The following is an 18,856-nucleotide window of genomic DNA, read 5'->3' as shown; positions in this document are numbered from 1 at the left end:
CCTCGGGTCATCACAAGTTGATAACCAGCACCCTCAGCTCGGGGCCGTTTGGTCTCAGGGGGTCTAAAACCTCTTTAAGGGGCATGTTTCTGATGAAATGATGTAAATGCAAATATTAGGGCACTATGACAGTATAAATAGTCATATGAGTATGAAATGTGGTGAGGAGTGTCCTGACACATTTCAACATATCTCACACATCCTGTAAATTTTTGCTTTTAGATCTTTAAATATTACCTTATAAATTGTTCAGTTTGATGTACGTATCAATGGATTCAGTGTGTGTGGAGTCGTTGCTCTCAGCAGCTGTTCAATTTCCCTCCAACAGTCGAGGTAAACTAAAATCTAGCAGGTATAATAAATGTGTCACACCTGTGATGCTCCTGCTTCTGCTGGAGCTGCAGGGCCACATTCTGCCACTAGAGGCCCCTGTTGTGCCTCATTCATTCATTCATTCATTCATCATCACAGACTGAGGAGACAAACAGAGTCGAAGGCCTGACAGGCGGCTGATATTTAATGTAGCGCAGCACACGCTAAGATCATGTTGATGCTGCAGGACAGCGCAGACTGTCGTCACACACAAGGAGACATGTTCAGATTTTCTTTTACAGTTATTGTTTGTTGTTGGACCCACAGTAAACATCCCCACCTGACCTCACACACAACCAGGCCAACCATCATCATCCTCACCTGATACAGTGATCGATACTGATCAATCAGCCCGTCCGCTCAGTCAGTGTGACAGTGATGGATTAGATGTGAGCTGTTTGTGTGTCTGTATCATGAAGCCTGTATGTACGTACGTGTTCTCCTGTTTCTGTCGTCTGTTTTCACGTTAAGAGAAAACATAAAACTTTTCAATGCACGTTTGTAAAAAGAATAAAATGTGTGAGGACTCATCAACAGTCTGCTCTGGGACAATAATCGTACTTTAGAAGTTTAATTGTTTATTCAGAATAAAAACTTTAAATATTCTTACATGAAACTTCGTCAATATGAAGCTGCTGTTTGTTGCTTCACCAAGAGTCGGCCCCTGGACTCAGACATGTAACAGACCCCTCCTCCCCACCGTCACAGGAGCAGAGACTCAAAGAGACTCAAAATGGCTACAGATGATGCAGCAATGTCGTTTTGCATCTTTGTGATAATTTTGCATCTCTTTAATTTGTCTTGCGACTCTTTGTAGTCTGTGTGCTTCTTATTTGCATCTCAAAGTTCTGTGGAGCTTGGAGGTCATTTTGTCTCTTCGCAGTCGTTCTGCATCTATGTATTCAAGAGCTCTGACCATTTTGAGTCTGAAGTCGCTCTGTGTCTTTGTAGCTGTTGTACATTCTCTTTCTAATTCATTTTGGTTGTTTGAGGTCATTCTGCGTCTCTTTGTAGTTGTTATGCAACTTTTTGAAGTTGTTTTGCATCTTATAACAATTGTTCTGTGCTCTGTAGTTGTGTCGCATCTCTGAAGTCATTTTGCGTCTCTTTGTATTCGTACTTGATGTATTTTTAAACTCTAGTCATTGTGCGTCTGAAGTCATCGTGTGTCTACCTGTGGTTGTTCTACGCTCTCTTCAAAGTCATTTTGCATCTTTTAAGTCATCCTGCGTCTCTTTGTAGTTGTCGTGCATCTTTCTGAAGTTGTTTTGCATTGCTTCGTAGTCGTTCTGCGTCTATGCATCAAAGACGTCTGGCCATTTTGAGTCTGAAGTCGCTCTGTGTCTTTGTAGTTGTTGTACGTCCTCTTTCTAATTCATTTTGGTTGTTTGAAGTCATTCTGCGTCTCTTTGTAGTTGTTATGCAGCTTTTTGAAGTTGTTTTGCATCTTATGACAATTGTTCTGTGCTCTCTTCAGTCATTTTGCGTCTTTTAAGTCATCCTGCGTCTCTTTGTAGTCAGTCTGCATCTTTGGAGTTGTCTCGCATCTTTTTGAAGTTGTTTTGCATTGCTTTGAAGTCAGTTTGCGTCTCTTTGTAGTTGTTCTGTGTCCTATCTCTTCACTCATCATTCTGCGTCTGAAGTCGCTGTGTCTCAGAAGTTGTGCTACACTCTCTTCAGGGTCATTTTGTGTCTCTTTAAAGTCGTTCTGTGTCTCTTTGTGGTCGCTGTGCTTCTTTGAAGTTGTTTCACATCTCTTTGAAGTCATTTTGCATCTCATTTAAGTTGTTCTGTGTAGCTTTGTAGCTGTTCTGTGCCCTGTGGTTGTTTTACACTCTCTCCAAAGTCATTCTGCCTCTTTGTGATGTTGTTTTGCATCTCATTTAAGTTGTTCTGTGTAGCTCTGTAGTTGTATTGTGTCTCATTGTAGTCATTCTTTGTCTACGTATTTCTGTTTTTTTGTAGTTCTATGCTGTTTTTGTAGTCATTCTGCCTCTTTGTAGTTGGTCTGCATCTTTTTGGAGTTGTGTTGCATCTCATTAAAGTTGTTCTGTGTAGCTTTGTAGTTGTTCTGTGCTCTGTAGTTGTTTTGCATCTCTATATATTTTTAAACTCGAGTCATTTTGCGTCTGAAGTCGCTCTGTGCGTCTTTGTAGTTCTATGCTCTCTTCAAAGCCATTTTGCATCTCTTTAAGTCGATCTGTATCTTTTTGTAGTTGTTTTGCATCTCATTAAGGTTGTTCTGTGTCGCTCTGTAGTTGTCCTGGGCCTCTTTATTTCGCTTTGCATCTCTTTGTGTCTTTGTCATCTTTCTGCATCTCATTAAAGTTGTTCTGTGCTTGTAGTTCTATGCTCTCATTAAAGTTGTTTTGCGTCTCTTTGTAGTCACCTGACTGTCAGAAATCATAATCTTATGGCCCCGCCCCCTGCCTGTAGCATGTACAGGTTTATTTTAAGTTGCTCCCGACTGGCAGCACACAGAGCGCCAGAAGATTTAGACAACAGGAAGTGCCTTTAGTGTCATTTTCTTTTATTCAGAATTTAATCTAAGCTTCATTAGAACTCAGATTCAATCAGATTGAATTGTTCCCGGGTGGGGAAGATAAACGTACAGTATGTTTCCTCTACAAGTCGATGGATCTGGTTCCCAGTTCTTTCCCTGAAGTGTTCTGAATGTCTGAAGCCATGTTACAAGGAAAGAAAAAAAACTGTAGACATCCTAGACATGTTAGTACATGGTATGATCGCTGTATAAAGGTGTTTATTCTCTGTGACCACCTCTGAAGAACTGACGTAAAGAAAAAGAGAATAAATCATTGCATGGTCCTGATGACTCACTCACACATGTTAAAACCTCATGCAGATGGTTTCCACCTCACCAAGCAGTACACACATTTATCTGCACACACACATTTGCATGTAACACGTTAGAACTGAAGCGTGTGGGCGCGCTGTCGTTTGGGTTAACTTGTAAAATGTGTCGTCAACCTGGCGAACTAAAGACAAACATTTAGTGAGCTGGAGGAAAGGTCCCTCTTTGGGTAAATTGACCCTTCGCTAAGCCCCGCCCCCAAACACAGCCTAGCCAATCTGTGCTGTGCTCCATTGTTTCAGATTTCCTTCATTTCCAGGCTGGTTTTGTGGATGTGGAGCTAAATGTTGTGTCTGGGGCACGTCGTGTATTAATGAGACTCGTTACCTGGAGAGGTTGGAAAAAGATATACGTTTCTTCCCTGTTCCAAAACCAAAATCAAACCCTGGAAAGTGTAGGGTTAGCTAGCTAGCTACTGAAGATATAGCCTACTGAATGTATACACATGCTGGTTCAATATCAGCAAAGTTTCCCTTTATATTCATTGTCTTGTGTGGCGATCAGCAGTGATGTGGTGGTTCACTTTTACACTGTGATCTGTAGCCTATAGTTCGGCTTTAGCTTCTAACTATCTTTGTCTTTTTAACCTGTTGTTGCTGCTGAGTCAGTTTGACATCCTGGATATATCCTTCAAACACAGACTGTAGACCCCTCTGTCTGCTTCTCTCTGACATCACTCTCTCATTTGTCCAAACATATGATTATATTTCTTCAGGGAGTGCAGTTAGTTACAGTGAGGGCTCCATGTTTACTGCGATGGACCATCACAAAGGGGCGGGGCTTAGCGAGGGGTCAATTAAAACTGACAAATTTCAGTGAGTGAGTCTGTACTCCATCATAGTGTCTGCTCCAGTTTCTCCCTCTGTTGTTGTTGTGTGTTTAAATAGTGGAAGATCTTAAAAAACACGTCATCAGAATGTTGGAGAATCTAATGTTAAAGTTGTGAAGGAGATTTTCATGTTTAGTGTTAATTAGCACCAAAAACAGTTCCACTTTTGAGCGACCTAACAGGCAGACGCTGCCATGGAAGGACAGGCGAGGGCGGTACAAAGTGAACAGAATAACCAGATTGTTATTTGTCAGTTTAGTTCCCATTGTTCCCCCCAAACAGACCCCAGCAACATCATGTCAGACACATACAAAGGGCAGCACGCTCCAGTCTATCTCTGCCAAATTTCATTCTTGGACGTACGTACATGAGGCTTACAGAGGTACATACAAGCAGTTACACACACTGATAATGTTGAAGTGCAGTGAGGAGAATGTGCTTCCATACAATCCAGCTACAGCATTAACAAACTTAGAGAATGCAAATTGATTACTGTTTTGTTTTTTTCAGCTTAACTGTATCGCATCCATCTGCACAGGCACACGGACATGTACTCACACACGCAGACACTAGCGCACACGCTCTCGTCGCAGACCCCTTCAGCCCTGCCGCCCTCCCCCTCCCTAATGTCACAAAGCGCGTCTAAAATCAAATTATAGATCTCCCCTAGACAAACCCCACACATTCCATTGGAATTCACGTGGATTTTATCATACGTCCGCCCTCGACCTCCGATGATCCAAGTCTGACCTTCCTGCACACAACCTCCACTTTGTGTACTTTAAACGTGTCGCCCCGCTGTAACCTAACCACCCACCCCGTCGACCCGACCCTTCCCATCCCACCCCCACCCGCACCCCCCGCCCCCCCCTGCTGGCTCTCCCCTCTCCTCCCCTCCTGTCGGGTTGAGCTGAGGTTGGTAGCTGTACAGTAAGTTGGGGGTGCAGTCTTTATGCTGAGCTGAAGAGGGGGAGGGTAGGAGGGAGGAGCAGGAAGGCAGCGCTGCTCAGTCGTCTTCCAGTCCCTGGTTGAGGAGAAAGTTGGCCGCCAGGTTCTCGTTCTTCTCGCAGGCAAAGTAGGCCTGGATCACCAGGGCCTCTGGGAAACCCAACGCTTTTAACTGGTGGGACAGATGAAGAGGAGGAAGAGGAGGAGGAAGGACGACAGGTGTGAGAGCTTTTTATTTCTAATTCAACAACAGAACAAACATTTCCAATATTCATCCTTCACTCACCCTTTCGATTGCTTCCTTCTCCTGAGGTGTAACCTGGATATAGTTGACAGGTGCGCCCTCCTCCCCGGCTGCTCCCATCTCTCCGACTTCTGGCGCATCTCCTGCCTCTCCCACCGGCTCGTTCAACATCTGGATGAACAGCTCCTGATGCTGACTGATTTGCTGCGGGGGAGAAGAGAGCGGTAAGGGTTAATATCTGACACCAGGCCGACAAACAAAACTAAACTCAGATGCAGCTCTGTTTGTCAAATGTCAATAATCGTTTGTTCATAACATGATGTTGATGGAACAAAAGAGGCGGAACTAAACTGTGCGTCAGTGCAGCACAGACGAGTTTAACTTGTACTAATTCATCTTCACAAAAGACAGCGGGTGCAGCTTGTTTTAATTTAACGTCTAAACAATGACATTTGCGAAGCGAACATGACGTATACTGTGAATACTTACTTGCGTCATCACCCAGAGACTAACGTTAACGAGAGGAGTTTCATGGTTCCACACTGACCTCGGCCCAATGACCCGCTAACTTTTTTCAAGTGTCTCTTGAGAATACGACTGTGTGTCTATTAGGGCTGCCACTAACGATTATTTCCATTGTCGACTAATCTGTCGATTATTTCTTCGATTAGTCGACTAATCATTTCATCGAAAAATGTGTTAAAATGTTGAAAAATGTCGGTCTGTCTCGCCCAAACCCCAAAATTACGTCATCTAATGTCTTGTTTCGTACTCACGCCAAAGGGTTTTAGTTCACTGTCACGGGAGAGTGTGTAAAGCTGCCAATATCTGAACGTAAGAAGCTGCAGTAAGAGTATTTTGGGTACTTTTATAGTAGTTGTCTATGAAAAATGACTCAAACCGATTAGTCGACTACTAAAATAGTCACTGATTATTTTAATAGTTGATTAGTCATCGATTAGTCGACTAATCGTGGCAGCCCTAGTGTCTTGATGAGATTATCTTTCTAAATAAAGGTTAAATTAATTTAAAGATGATCATACTGCCAGCACAACATCAAAGTTCCAAATACAATCCTAATTAATTTGCGCCTTTCAATTCAAAAATCAAAGGGCTTGAGACTAACCTCGTCATGTTGACGACAGAAATGTGTTTGGTACAGAGATATTCCCTGAAGACGAAAGGGACTTCTCTGTGTGTATGTTTAACTGTCACTTAGCAAATGACAAAATAAACAGAGCGACTAAAACCAATGTCTTCATGCTGTTATCACTGTGAGGAGAGCTAGTTAGCTGTTAGCCGTTAGCAGCAAAGTTCTGAAGTGTGTTTGGCTAACAGAGCTAATATTTGTATGGTTACAAAAAGTGATATTTGACATTTTATTTAAGCAATGTGAACACACAACAGCTAATGAAGCTAATCACAGCAGGACTGAGTTTCTCTTCATGAATATGAAACTGAAGTTTAATGTGACAACACGACAAGTTTACACTAAATTACGTAGTCATTCAGCTGAGTTGAGTCTGAAGGTAAAAGTACTTTGAGTTTGCAGTTACAGACACTTCTGTAGTGAAGTACACTGTTGAGGTACTCTGATTACAAAAATTATTTAGGCCGTATTAATGACAAAGTATTTTACATAAATTTAAATGTAAAATATTATGAAACAGCAGTTAACTCAGAAATAATCTGGATTATTTTAGAATCAGTCCCGTTAACCCTACACCTTATAGCGTGACTTTCTGTAGGGTGGGCTACATGAATATAATTATTTATTTCCTCACATTTTAATGTTTCAAACAACTGCAGGCAATAATAAAAAGTAAAGCAACGACAGACTGGGAGAGAATGTATCATATGTTTTCATTCTGTTAATGTAGTTTCAGTTATCAATGTGTCACAGTTAAAGAAGGCCTTTACGTTGGGTTAAACTGTCTTTTCTGGAAGCTAATGTTTTTTCCCAAAGTTTACATTTGGGCCGCCTGACGCAGTTACCTGTAGAAGCTGAGGGTTCTCCCTGCCTAGTTGTTGGAGCAGAGCTGGTAGCAGAGCAGGGTTCTGCTGGATGGCCTGTCTCATGTGCAGGAACTGAGGCTGAGTCCGCAGGAATGCAAGTGGGTTCTCTCCTGGAGACGATGAGCATCAGTAAGAGGGGGACATAAATCAGTCACATGATGGACAATGGAGATGCATTAATACCTGGCTGTGCCCACACGTCTTCATCATCATTTTGTTAATACTAATTTTCTGCCATTTCACGCTGAACTCAAGACTCACGGTCAGACTGAGCTACATGTGTGTTTGCAGTTCATACCAGCATGCCTTGTGGTTTCAGCAGAGCTCAACTTACCTGAAATATCATCATTCACTCACTGCTTTTCAGAAAAGTCATCAAATCAGAAACAACATTAACGATCCTCAGTAACAGTAGGCAGCTGAACGAGTAAATAATCAAGTTATTAACTGTTGTAAAATAGCTAAAAAATACCATGTCAGCTACAGAAATACATTAAGTAGGAAGAAACTGACCAGGGATGTATAAATGCAGATGTGTCAATCAGCAGAAATGACGTACACCCTCAAGTTTTGTTTATACCCGTGCAAGACACCATGGCGCCTGCCTTTGTACATGGTGCACGAGCTACAAGCACGCACAGAGGCGTTCATGCTCAAAGCACTGTTCGCTGCATTACACTCCAAAACATGAGTGCAAACAAAGTATTCTGAGGATAAGCAAGAAATCAGAGTGTTGCTGAAAGAGTCACCAGAGAAGTAGGCTGCCTGGCAACTAGAGGTGTAACCATCCAATGATCGGGATTGATATATTGATTCAATGATCAACGACACAGTATCATTGATGCAAAGTGAAAACATCGATCCGTATCATTATCTTTAGAATAGGCTTTAATTTTTAACGTCTGACTCACTGTCAAACAGTAGCAGGCAGACGACAAGCAGCAAAGAGAAAGACGATGACGATGAGGTTATTTACTCAGGAATAAATCAGCAGAGTGGAAATATTTTGGATTTGGAGAAAATACAGGAAGAAATGGCTGTTGGGAAAAGTTTTAATATCATCTCATATCAATCACAGGCCCCTGAATGACATCGAATCGAAATTGAATCTCAGCAGACTTTGGACAACAATACAAAATTTGTTGATACTACAAATAATCAATATTAATATCCTGTCATGATGAAACTGATGATTTACACCCCTCCTGGCAACAACAGTAAAACCTAACATACGGCCAAATGTTGTGTTTGCGTCCTGTAATTATAACCTTAAAGATTAAATTGTTTCATACCCGAGACGCACGACCAAGTGTCAACAAATTTCGGAGCCTTTGCGTTCGACACCAGAGGGGTGATTATGCTATTTTATGAGACGGGAAAACCTGCACTGGGGACACTACGGAGACCACAAACCACACCTCAGTGTGTCACTACATGAGATGATCTCACCAACAGACTTCCCAAAAGCAGAAACATGCATCAGATGATCAGCTGACACTGACGCTCAGATGTGCAACTTTAAATCCTTGTGGTTGTGACTCGTCTCTCATCATAAACAAGATCTTAAAAGCTTTCTCCTCTATTGTAATGAGCAAGCTCCCCTTTAATTTAATCTGCTTATTATTTTCTTGATTAATGGTTTGGTCTATAAAACATCAGAGAAAGAAAAAACATCTACATAAATCATTAAATGTCTCCTTGTATATATTCAATATTAAATTAACAATAAAAAAGACAAAGAAAAGATGCAAATTCTTAAATTTTAGAGCCTGAAACCATCAAATGTTTGACATCTTTCTTTACAAAATAACATCAATGATGAATAGATATCAAAATATTAATGATTATTCTCTTTTGATTGACTAATCACTGCAGCTAAACTGTCTCCATCCACTCAGAGAGAAACGACACGTCTCCGCAGAGCGAAGAAACAAAGGTTCAGGTTCGGTGATGAGTAATGAGTCTAACAACAATTTACAGATGAGAGAAACATCCTGTGACTGATGAGTCATACGATGAGTCATCGCCTGCCGGTGAGACTGTGACAATTATTAATATAGTTAATCTGTAAATGACTAAATGATCTGATGCATGGACACTAGTTGAGTCTGATACTGTTTAAGATGAAGGAGGCAGTTTAATAATCCGCTGCGATCGACACCGCTCCAGTCCTGGTTTTTATTTTTTACCCAGCAGGCAGAGACCGACACATAAATACTGACTGCGTGTATTTTTGGACCAAAGCGAGTTGCGTGCCTCACCCTCTGCTAGAGACGGGGCTTCTGTGGGTCCGGACGCGGGGGCCTGCGCCGGGGGATTACTCTCCTGCACTGGGCTGCTGGGGATACCCTGCAAACACAACAATACAGCCGTCAATCACACACACTCCCTGCTCACTGCAAAACACACAGATCAGAACAGTGTCGGGCCGTGGAGGTCAGCTAATGATCATTTGGTTCATGTTAGTCGGTGACTAACCACTTAATTTGACCCTCAAGATTTTGTCTCAGTTCAGGAAAGTCAATAATCGTAAATTTAAAACCTGAATCTCAACATCATGATCACCTGTAAGGATTTGCTAAGACCGGGCTGTACGTTCCTCACAGCTGTGATCTGACTGATCCAAAGTCCCGCGCCTCCTGAAGCTGCTGTCTGTCCTAGAGTCGTCTCCTTTGGTCTGAATCAGGGACTCATGTTGCCTAGAGTTGGTTCGTGTTCTCACGGCAGCATTTACAAGAGGACCAGATCAAATGCCTTGTGTGAGAAAGCTGCTCTTGATTGGTCAGAATTTCCATGCGGGAAAAATCCAGGAAGTAAAGCAAACGTTGAAGAAGAGTACACTTGCAAGATAAATGTGACACTTTCTAATGTCACAATGGAGGGACAACTACGCAGGTTGATTTTAGCGCTGCTCATCGTGGACTATATTGCTGTCATTGTTCATTTTAGTCAAACCATACAGTTTGAAAACGAGGCGCGGCTCCAACTAGAAAACAATGTTTTGATGCATTGGATGTGCTGAATGTGCATATTAAGGCAGTACAGGAGGAGGTGCACATTAATAATCCTCCAGGACTGTAACATGCTCATGTTTAACCCAAACAATGTGTCATGTGACTGCAGTTGCTTCACATCCAGGTCGGAACACCTTCTCACCACAAACCAACCGCACCAGAGTTCCTTTGGAACCGGACTGAGACCACCTCTTCAAGAAGGTCTCGGTCCGGTTGTTTTGGTGTGTTCACACCTGCCCAAACGAACTGCACTGAGGGGGCAAATGACCTTGAGCTTGACTGAACCGAACCAAACAGGGCACGTTAGTTACTAGGGTTTCCCACATATTCATTTATTTGTGTCAGCTCGTCACCATTCAAACATCAGACGTTCACAGACCTACAAAAACCTCCTAATTAGAGAGGGAACACTAAACGACAGACAAAGACACACACGCAGGACCTGGGTAGTTATTCACTTTCTCATCTTACTTATCCCTGTATGTGTTTTGTTTGTTTGTTTGTTTGTTTCCTTCTCTTGTCCCTCTTTACAAGACTTAGACATCACAGGATATCCTAAACCAGCCAGGGTGGGGAGCGGAGGGTTAGACAACAGTTTATTTTTTCTTCTGGAGTTTAAATAACAGTAAAATGTGTGAAATATATGGACACATGTGGATGTGATGCAGCTTTTTGTATATGAATTATCACTAATACTTTGCAAAGAAACTCAATAAAAATTTGATCACAACAAAATAAAACATAAAAAAAGTCGTCCCCAGATACTTTGCAGGATTGACGGTTACTGTCTGTTAACATACTCAAAGTAAACACTGACCTCAGATCTACTCTCATTTGGCGTTTGATAATATCAGCGTTGTAAAAATGTACGTTGTTCCCCTGTAAACCAGCAGTGCTTTTCAGATGTGATATAGTTCCTGAGAGACTCACAGTGAGGAGGTACTCCACAGCTCTGTGGGGGTTGTTGAAACTGGCCCGTAGTGCCGCCACCACTCGCTCCCTTTCGTAGCCCATGGACATGATCTCTGTGAGCATGGCCTCGTACTCGGCTCCAGTCACTGAAAACACAACACACACACACGACAAAGTTACTAACTCTAAGTATCTTAAATGTGTCTTTGCAAAGTAACACCTTCATGCCTGATGATCAACAGGAACACAAACAGGAAACTGCTTTTCTAATTATTCCTCCTGTTTAAAAATAGCTTGAAACATTTTGAACCTTACAGCGGGGGTGGAAACTCTCCTCATCCCTCATGTGAGGAGCGCCACTTCTCACTAATCTATCTCAGTAATGTGCCACCACGTACTCGCAGACTCGCTTTGCAGTAGGCGCGTAATTCTCCTCTGTGGTACTCGACCAGCGCCGCTGATAATCATCATTATTTGTCATTTCCGCAGTTGTTTTCAGGGTTTATGTAACTTTAGAAACACAGTTACTGAGTCTGAATCACCACTGAGGAATGACTCCGTCTATTTAAAGGTCAGACAATAACAAATATAACAAATAATGTGTAAAATGACACATAAATGATCTCAACACAGCAGGACTCCCGTTAATGTCTCTCTAAGTGTGGCGATAACCTATGAGTGGACCGTGCAGGAATCCCCTCGGCTCTGTGTGGCACCACAATGAGGGATGGCGTACTGTTGTCGCAGCCTAAATATAGAAACAGTATGTATTGCAGCGCAGCCTGTAAAGTCCCTGACTCACAGCAGCAACAATTTCTGGCACAGCAAATACAATAACCCCAGTTTTACACAACACATGTGCTGCTGTGGTATTAACCCTTTCATTACACTGTGAACTGTCTGTAAGTGAACAATCTGTGTTTAACCACAGGGGGAAAATACCAACGACTGCACAGCATGTGAGTGTGGCGGGGATTCATTGGTTACGTACCGAGCGCTGAGGAGGCATCCAGGCCCTGACCCCCGCCACTGGAGCTGCAGAACACAGAGGTGAGAAGAAGAAATCAGACGACACAACATTACTGTGATTCCAAAGTGACAAGCACAGCAGTCGACACTGCTGACAACTCAATCAATAATATGTCACATTATACTTACTGTTGCGACATGAAAAACTTGTCTTAGATGTTTAAGAAAATGGATGTCAGAACTGTTTTGAATCCTCACAACCCATGCATTTAGCATATAGGTCAACTTCTTGTTTTTCTTTTTGGGTGGAGGAGCCAGTCCATTATCTCAGGTCCAGCTCAAGATGTGTTTCTACAACACTGTGAGAACTGTACTCTTCCTTTTGGGCTACAAATCATATAAAAATGATACAGGACTGGCAGGTGTATGGAGGTGTATCAGTACACAAATTCACAGTTCAGTCTGTACCTAACTTTTGGGGTCATGGTTTGGTACATTTTGGTACAGCAGGGGAAAAAAATGCAGAAAATATACATTTTATTTTTACTTATTTTGAAAAATGTACACTTCTATTAGCTATAACTCTTACTGTAACAGTTACGGCACTTAAAAATAGTAACACAAATGTCAGTGATGTAATTCTCCATCATGTTGATAATTCCTGAACTGCAGCTTGCGCTCGTTTACAAATCAGGCACAACGAACTGAATAAAATTCACACGTGACAGCACACTGTACGGGCACTCAAGCACTTTGACCACATGCTTTAATTCAGTGTTCTCTACAACGTGCGCAACATTTTTTATTTTTATCTATTTAACCAGAAAAACCTCAAGATTAAAAATCTTTTTCAAGAGTGTCCTGGCCGAGACAGGCAGCAACATAAGTTACAGACAGTTCTTTGCAAAGCTCTAAAACAAGCAATATAAAAACACAAAATAAGATTGCTACAAGGAAAAGCCAAAAAGTATGTTCATAAATACTGGAAATGAACCAGAAAAACGGCAACTATATGAATACAAAGACCGGCTAAGACACACCGTGACACTGACATGTAGAAGATTGTGTGCAAAAATTCTGCAACAGTGCTTTGAAACAGCTGCAAGTTTGGCAGCATATCCTCAGCGATGACACTCCATGGCATTGTTATGACTTTGGTACGGTCCGAATGTGCAGCAGGAAGCTGCCTGAACGCCTTCACGTGTTTTTGTCCTGTTCTGCTGTTCCGGTGATGCCATCTGAGATGAAATGTTTGGAGTGTGTCCACAGATATAACCCAGGTAATCGGGCTAAACCAACTAGCATGAGAAGCAACGAGTGTGCTGCCAAAAGTTTATGGGGAAAACTCCGCTTCAGAATTTCTGTTTGGGTCACAGGGCGTACCAAACGTACGTCACACAACGAACCAAACCAAACGTCCTTTAACGTACGGTTCAAGATGAAAACACGAACCATTACACACTCACAGAAATGATATCAGACATATTTGATTATTGTGTCCCATCATGTCAAAGAAATACGAAGTTTTAGGAAATGAAGGGTCAAACTGTGACACTGACAAATATTTTATCAGTATTTGACATGCAAGTCAATTTTTAAGAACTTCAGGAAAACTGGACCATTTAGTGAGAACAGCTAAATTAAATAGAATATTTAAAGTTCCCTAATAATAATATTTTTTTTATAAATACTTTCAAACATATAATTATGTTTTTGAAATGTAATTACCCAGTTAGGTTAATGACTAAACAAAAGTCACACTCCAACAATCCATCTTCATCCTCACTGGGTATCAATTCACATTCATCAAATATCAGTCAACAATTTAATTCAGTAGATTGCCAAGTCAATAATTTAACATTAATTAACAGCATAGAAAGACACAGATCCCCAGCTCTCTCCAGTATGTCTAAAATAGTTTTAATACCATTATATGTTGTATTTTAGACGGGTCGTACCTGGCTGGTTGTTGTGGTTCTGTGGCTGCGGCACTTGGCTCCTCTTTGGCCTCCTCAGAGGGAATGGGGACAGCTGCGGGGGTCGGGGCTGGGGCTGGGGCTGAAGCTGGGGCTGTGGCGGGGACAGCTGTTGACGTGGAGCCAGAGTCCTGTACGGGGGGTTTGGGTGCTTCTGAGGCCGGAGGCGAGGCGGCAGCTGCGGGTTTAGCCTTTAGCCGGTTCAAAAGAAGGTGCTGTTAGACGGGCAACTTTAAGGGGAACTCCAGTATGTTATTTCCATGAACTCTGAGAGTTCAATGAGTATCAGTGAACATGAGCTGCTCTCTGTCAGAAACCAGAGGAGTGAGTCTCAAACATAGGGTATGACGTCTGGAGCTGCTCCATAGACACTCCATGGGAGACCAACGAATGTTTATCCTATTGAAGTGATCTCAGTTCTGAAACAGGAAATGTACACATACACTCAGAGGTATAAGGTACGATCATGGAATGGGGGGACAGAGTGGTCTCATCTTTACGCTGCCACGGGAGGTAGCAACAGCTCTGAAATATTGTCTGCATAAAAAGGACAAAACCAGGGGCAGGACGGGTGTGACGTTTTGACGACATGTGTGCAACCCACCACAGGAGATTTAAAAAGTAGCTGTCGGCTAACTCAAAGAAAAACAATGGCCAGAAATATCCAAAAATTGGGAAAACTATTAGGTCCAGGATCTCCGTACCCTCCGAGCTGAAAACAAGATCAGCCGCCATGTAACAGGGATGGTAAATGATTGTTATTGTTTAGAAAGAGCTATCGTCAGGTATGTTTTATGTCACACTGAAGGCCAACACTGTTGTGTTACATGTCATGTCCAACACGCCTCTTGATTCTGCGAAGCCAGCATGCCATCTCTAAAAAGCTCACTGAAGCTGAATGATGCTGCCGTCTTTTGATTCTGTGTAAAAATGCAAAGGGAGCATAATGACGGGACTTCTTAGCAGCTCTATAGCGCCATCTCTGTGTAAAAAGGGCAGGTGTCATCTAGAACATATTTCCCAAGTCACTGTCAATGGAGCAGCTCCAAACTTTAGACCCTATGACATCAGAAGTTTAAGTTTTAGCTCTCTAGATTTTGGACTTGGAAGACAGTCGTTCATGTCTACTAATATTGTTGGACTGTCTTAGTCTACAGGAGTAACAGGTATGGATTTTGAAAATGGTCATAGTTCCCCTCTAACAGTGAAAATGTCTGACATTAAAATCAGCCAACACAAAGTACGACAGTGTAAATGCTGAAAGTAGATCAGCTCTGAGAAGTTAAAACATCACCGCACTATAAACCCCAACATCATCTCACCTTGGAAACCATCACTACAACAAAGTTCTTCTCATCGATGTTGTATTCTTTAATCGGTGTGTCATCTTGCAGGATTTTCCCGGCGTATATCAGCTTCTGCCCGGATACAGGAAAGTAGTCTTTTCCTCTTTCTGCTTCTATCTTCTCTTTCAAGGCCTTCACCTGATAAACAAGATGTTAATCATGAATAACCATCAACATGAAAACACTTATCTCCTAATGCTTTAATTTCTACGCATTAATATCCGAACTCTGTAAGATGGAAGACTTTCATTCACCTCTTTGATCCGTGGGTGTATATTACAGACCTTGATACTCTACTATGGAGATAGACTTCCACAAATACAAAATAGACGTCAAGTCACAAAAATATATATAAAAATACCTGTAAATACATTTAATTTTCAAATAAATGAAGAGCATTTGTGAACATCATCCTGACATTTACAGCTTTAGAACAGATAGTTTCGAATCCAGTTTATAATTGTGTACCTCAATTCTACGCCTGCTTTTTAATTTGTGTATTCGCAGATCTGTTTTATATTTGCAAAATATTTTCCTGAGTTTACAAGTTTGTTATTTATGAAAGGGGAGGAGGTGGTGCAAGAAGGGAGAGGCATGTCGAATAATTCTTTAAGCACTGGCTTATGTTTTTTATTTTGGCCTAAGGGAGGGGCATACACATTACAACGGTTGTTTTTTGTATTTATTTCACTGTAGATTTGACAGAAAACATGCCGTATCACAAAATCTGAATTTAAAATAATGACATTTAATCAAAATCACTTAATTCAACGTCTCAATTAAAACGTGGGCCAAAACTAAACTGTACGCATTTTTCAACTCCAGGATTTCATCTTCAACTTTACACTTTTACTTTTCAACCATCAGAGGGTGAGTTTTAAAACTCTATTAACTACTTCATGCTGAATGGAGGGTCATGTATTTTCCACCTGTCTCTCAGGGAGGCTCAAGGAAAAATATCTGTAGCTTCAGGGAGGATAAAAACAGACAAACAAACCCCCATCCTCTAATAACTAAAGAACAGTCCCATAGGCCGGCATTTCAAATAATTTTGGAGCATTGAGGATGGGCTTGTGTTTTTTATTTTGGCTCAGAGGAGGGGAAACAGAAATTACCATTGGATTTTCAAATTTCCAACAGTCCTAAGACTACGGGATTTTGTCTTCAACTTTAACGTCCAAACACCAAAGGGTAAGCTATAAAAATCTAATGACTAATGTATGGTGGAGGGAGGGTCATGCATTTTCCACCTGCCTCTCAGGGAGGCTCAAGGAAAAATATTTGTAGCTTCAGGGAGGGTAAAATAAATAAATAGAATAAATAAACATAAAAACAAAAAAGAAGTCACACCCCAGCCACCACCCTCCTCTGACGAGTTAAGGACAGTCCCTTACAAACCTTTTTTATATATATGGAAGGTGTTTTATATTTACAGGTTACACATTAGCACACAAACTATCCCCTCACACAGATAATACTGAGACACACTTTATGTTTTAGATTTGAAGAATAGTTTTGTGAGTCTTTCACTGTATTTGTAAATGTTTTATATTTACAGTTTACACATCCACACTAGGATTATCTGTCTGTTAACACAAATAACAATGACACAGATCTATTTCCACACTGTGCAAAGCACCTTTACAGTATATACCAGTGTACATGGAGCAGTGACATTGTCACCAGCAGGGAGTGAAGCATCGGAGCTGACTTGCAGAAGTTAGTAAAGTTCAAATATGAAGTGTTTCCATTCAGGTCCAGTGTCTCACACACGGCCTGACAGTGCTAACTGTTAATAAGATATAAGTATAAACTATCTGAATGATATCCAGTGTTGGTAAAGTTAGTCCTGTGTCGATAACACAATCTAATGTTGACTTAACGTTGGCCTTGCTAGCTACATACCAAAGATGTGAACATGCTAACAAACTTAGCCAGCCCCTCTGTATGCTACCAATGAGGCTAATTAGCAGTGTCATAAGCATTAGCATTAGCATTAGATATCATAGCGTAGTGGGAAGCTCGGGCTGGTCCCAGAAGTTACAGCCTCACACAGTGAATCACATCAGGTGTTAACGGAGAGCAACAGCAGCAAAGTAACCGCGACACGAACTTGTAACGGTCAGAAATCCGTTAACAGTCGCGTCGCGATGACTTTGTTAACGGACGCCTCAGCTAGCTAACTGGCTAACGTTTGCTAGTCAGCTTTCGCGTTGTTTAGCAGCCGTTTCTTGAGGGTTTGACAAACTCCTAACACGTGCTGTTAACGGGTAACCTTCAGCTGAGGATACGTTAAACGTCCTCTCGTTGGATATGTCAGATAACACTGCTGGGTCACCACGTAAAGTTTAAACATAGTTGCGGCAGCTGGCAGTGTTAGCTAAAGTTAGCAGGTTAGCTAATAGCCACTCACCGTTTGTTCGGGGTCTATCTCAATCTGAATCGTCTGCTGCTGCAGTGTTTTCAGAGTGATCTGCATGGCGGCGGCGGCTGACGCTGAGTCAGATGTGCTTCACACGGAGAAAGAGTCGCTCGCTGAGCAGTTAACGTGTTTCTAAAGTTGGCGTTTCTGGTGAGATAACGACAAGCCGAAAAATGTGTGTATCCATGAGCACTCAGCAAATCGCCATCTTTGGTGACAAGTTGGTGGTGCGGCGAGAAGAGCTCCGCCGAGAGGGACGAGATCTCGTGCTGTGTGACGACACTGGTGAGTCGGGTCAATGTGAGATGTGTCTCTTCATTAACTCTGTTTTACTCTCTTATAAATGCATTAATAATGCAAATAATTACAGGGTAACAAATATGTAAAATATATCAATATATGTGCAGTTACAGTCAAACTGCAATATGTCAACATATCTCTAAATATATACAGTCAGAAGTGAGATCTTATTTATTAAATTCTTTTATTTATTTAACTGATAGTGGAGATATTTGATTCTATAAGGAGTATCTGCAATACATAGGCTACATGAATATGACTACTTAGAGCAGCAATTTAAAGGAGAACTACGGCCATTTTCAAAATTCATACCTCCTCTGTGGAATTTATAATTTTGAATAGTTGAATTGACGCTGTAGCTACGATGTAGGCTCTGTGTCAACATGGAGCCTACACTGTACCCTACGCTGTAGCCTGACGTGCACCTCCCCAGAAATGTAACTACACTTTTCGGCAACGCAGACCTCCTGTCTGTCTCTGTGAGCTGAAACCATTTCCCTCAGTGGAAACAAAGCTTTGATTTACTTTAATTTCACAGATAAGAAACAATAAACTGTGAAGACAATAAAGCCTCCACAAAAATAGAATTTTAAGATGTGTGTGTGATTTATCCTGGCTTCATATGAGCAGAGGAAA

At 41.6% G+C, this 18,856-nt stretch overlaps 1 protein-coding gene across 1 annotated transcript; it reads right to left on the bottom strand.

Moving 5' to 3' along the window:
- Positions 1–927: 927 nt before the first annotated feature.
- Positions 928–18,174, bottom strand: rad23aa (RAD23 homolog A, nucleotide excision repair protein a). The gene is made up of 9 exons (XM_050069375.1): positions 17,912–18,174; positions 15,475–15,636; positions 14,135–14,343; positions 12,199–12,242; positions 11,226–11,353; positions 9,543–9,630; positions 7,261–7,391; positions 5,308–5,469; positions 928–5,193 (listed from the first exon to the last, which is right to left on the bottom strand). The coding sequence occupies exons 1-9, from the start codon at positions 17,975–17,977 to the stop codon at positions 5,080–5,082; spliced, it is 1,104 nt and encodes a 367-aa protein (XP_049925332.1). The 5' UTR covers positions 17,978–18,174; the 3' UTR covers positions 928–5,079.
- Positions 18,175–18,856: the final 682 nt, after the last annotated feature.

Source organism: Epinephelus moara, chromosome 18 (assembly GCF_006386435.1).
Source record: "Epinephelus moara isolate mb chromosome 18, YSFRI_EMoa_1.0, whole genome shotgun sequence".
Lineage (NCBI taxonomy): Eukaryota > Metazoa > Chordata > Actinopteri > Perciformes > Serranidae > Epinephelus > Epinephelus moara.
This window is presented reverse-complemented; position numbering and strand designations above follow the sequence as displayed.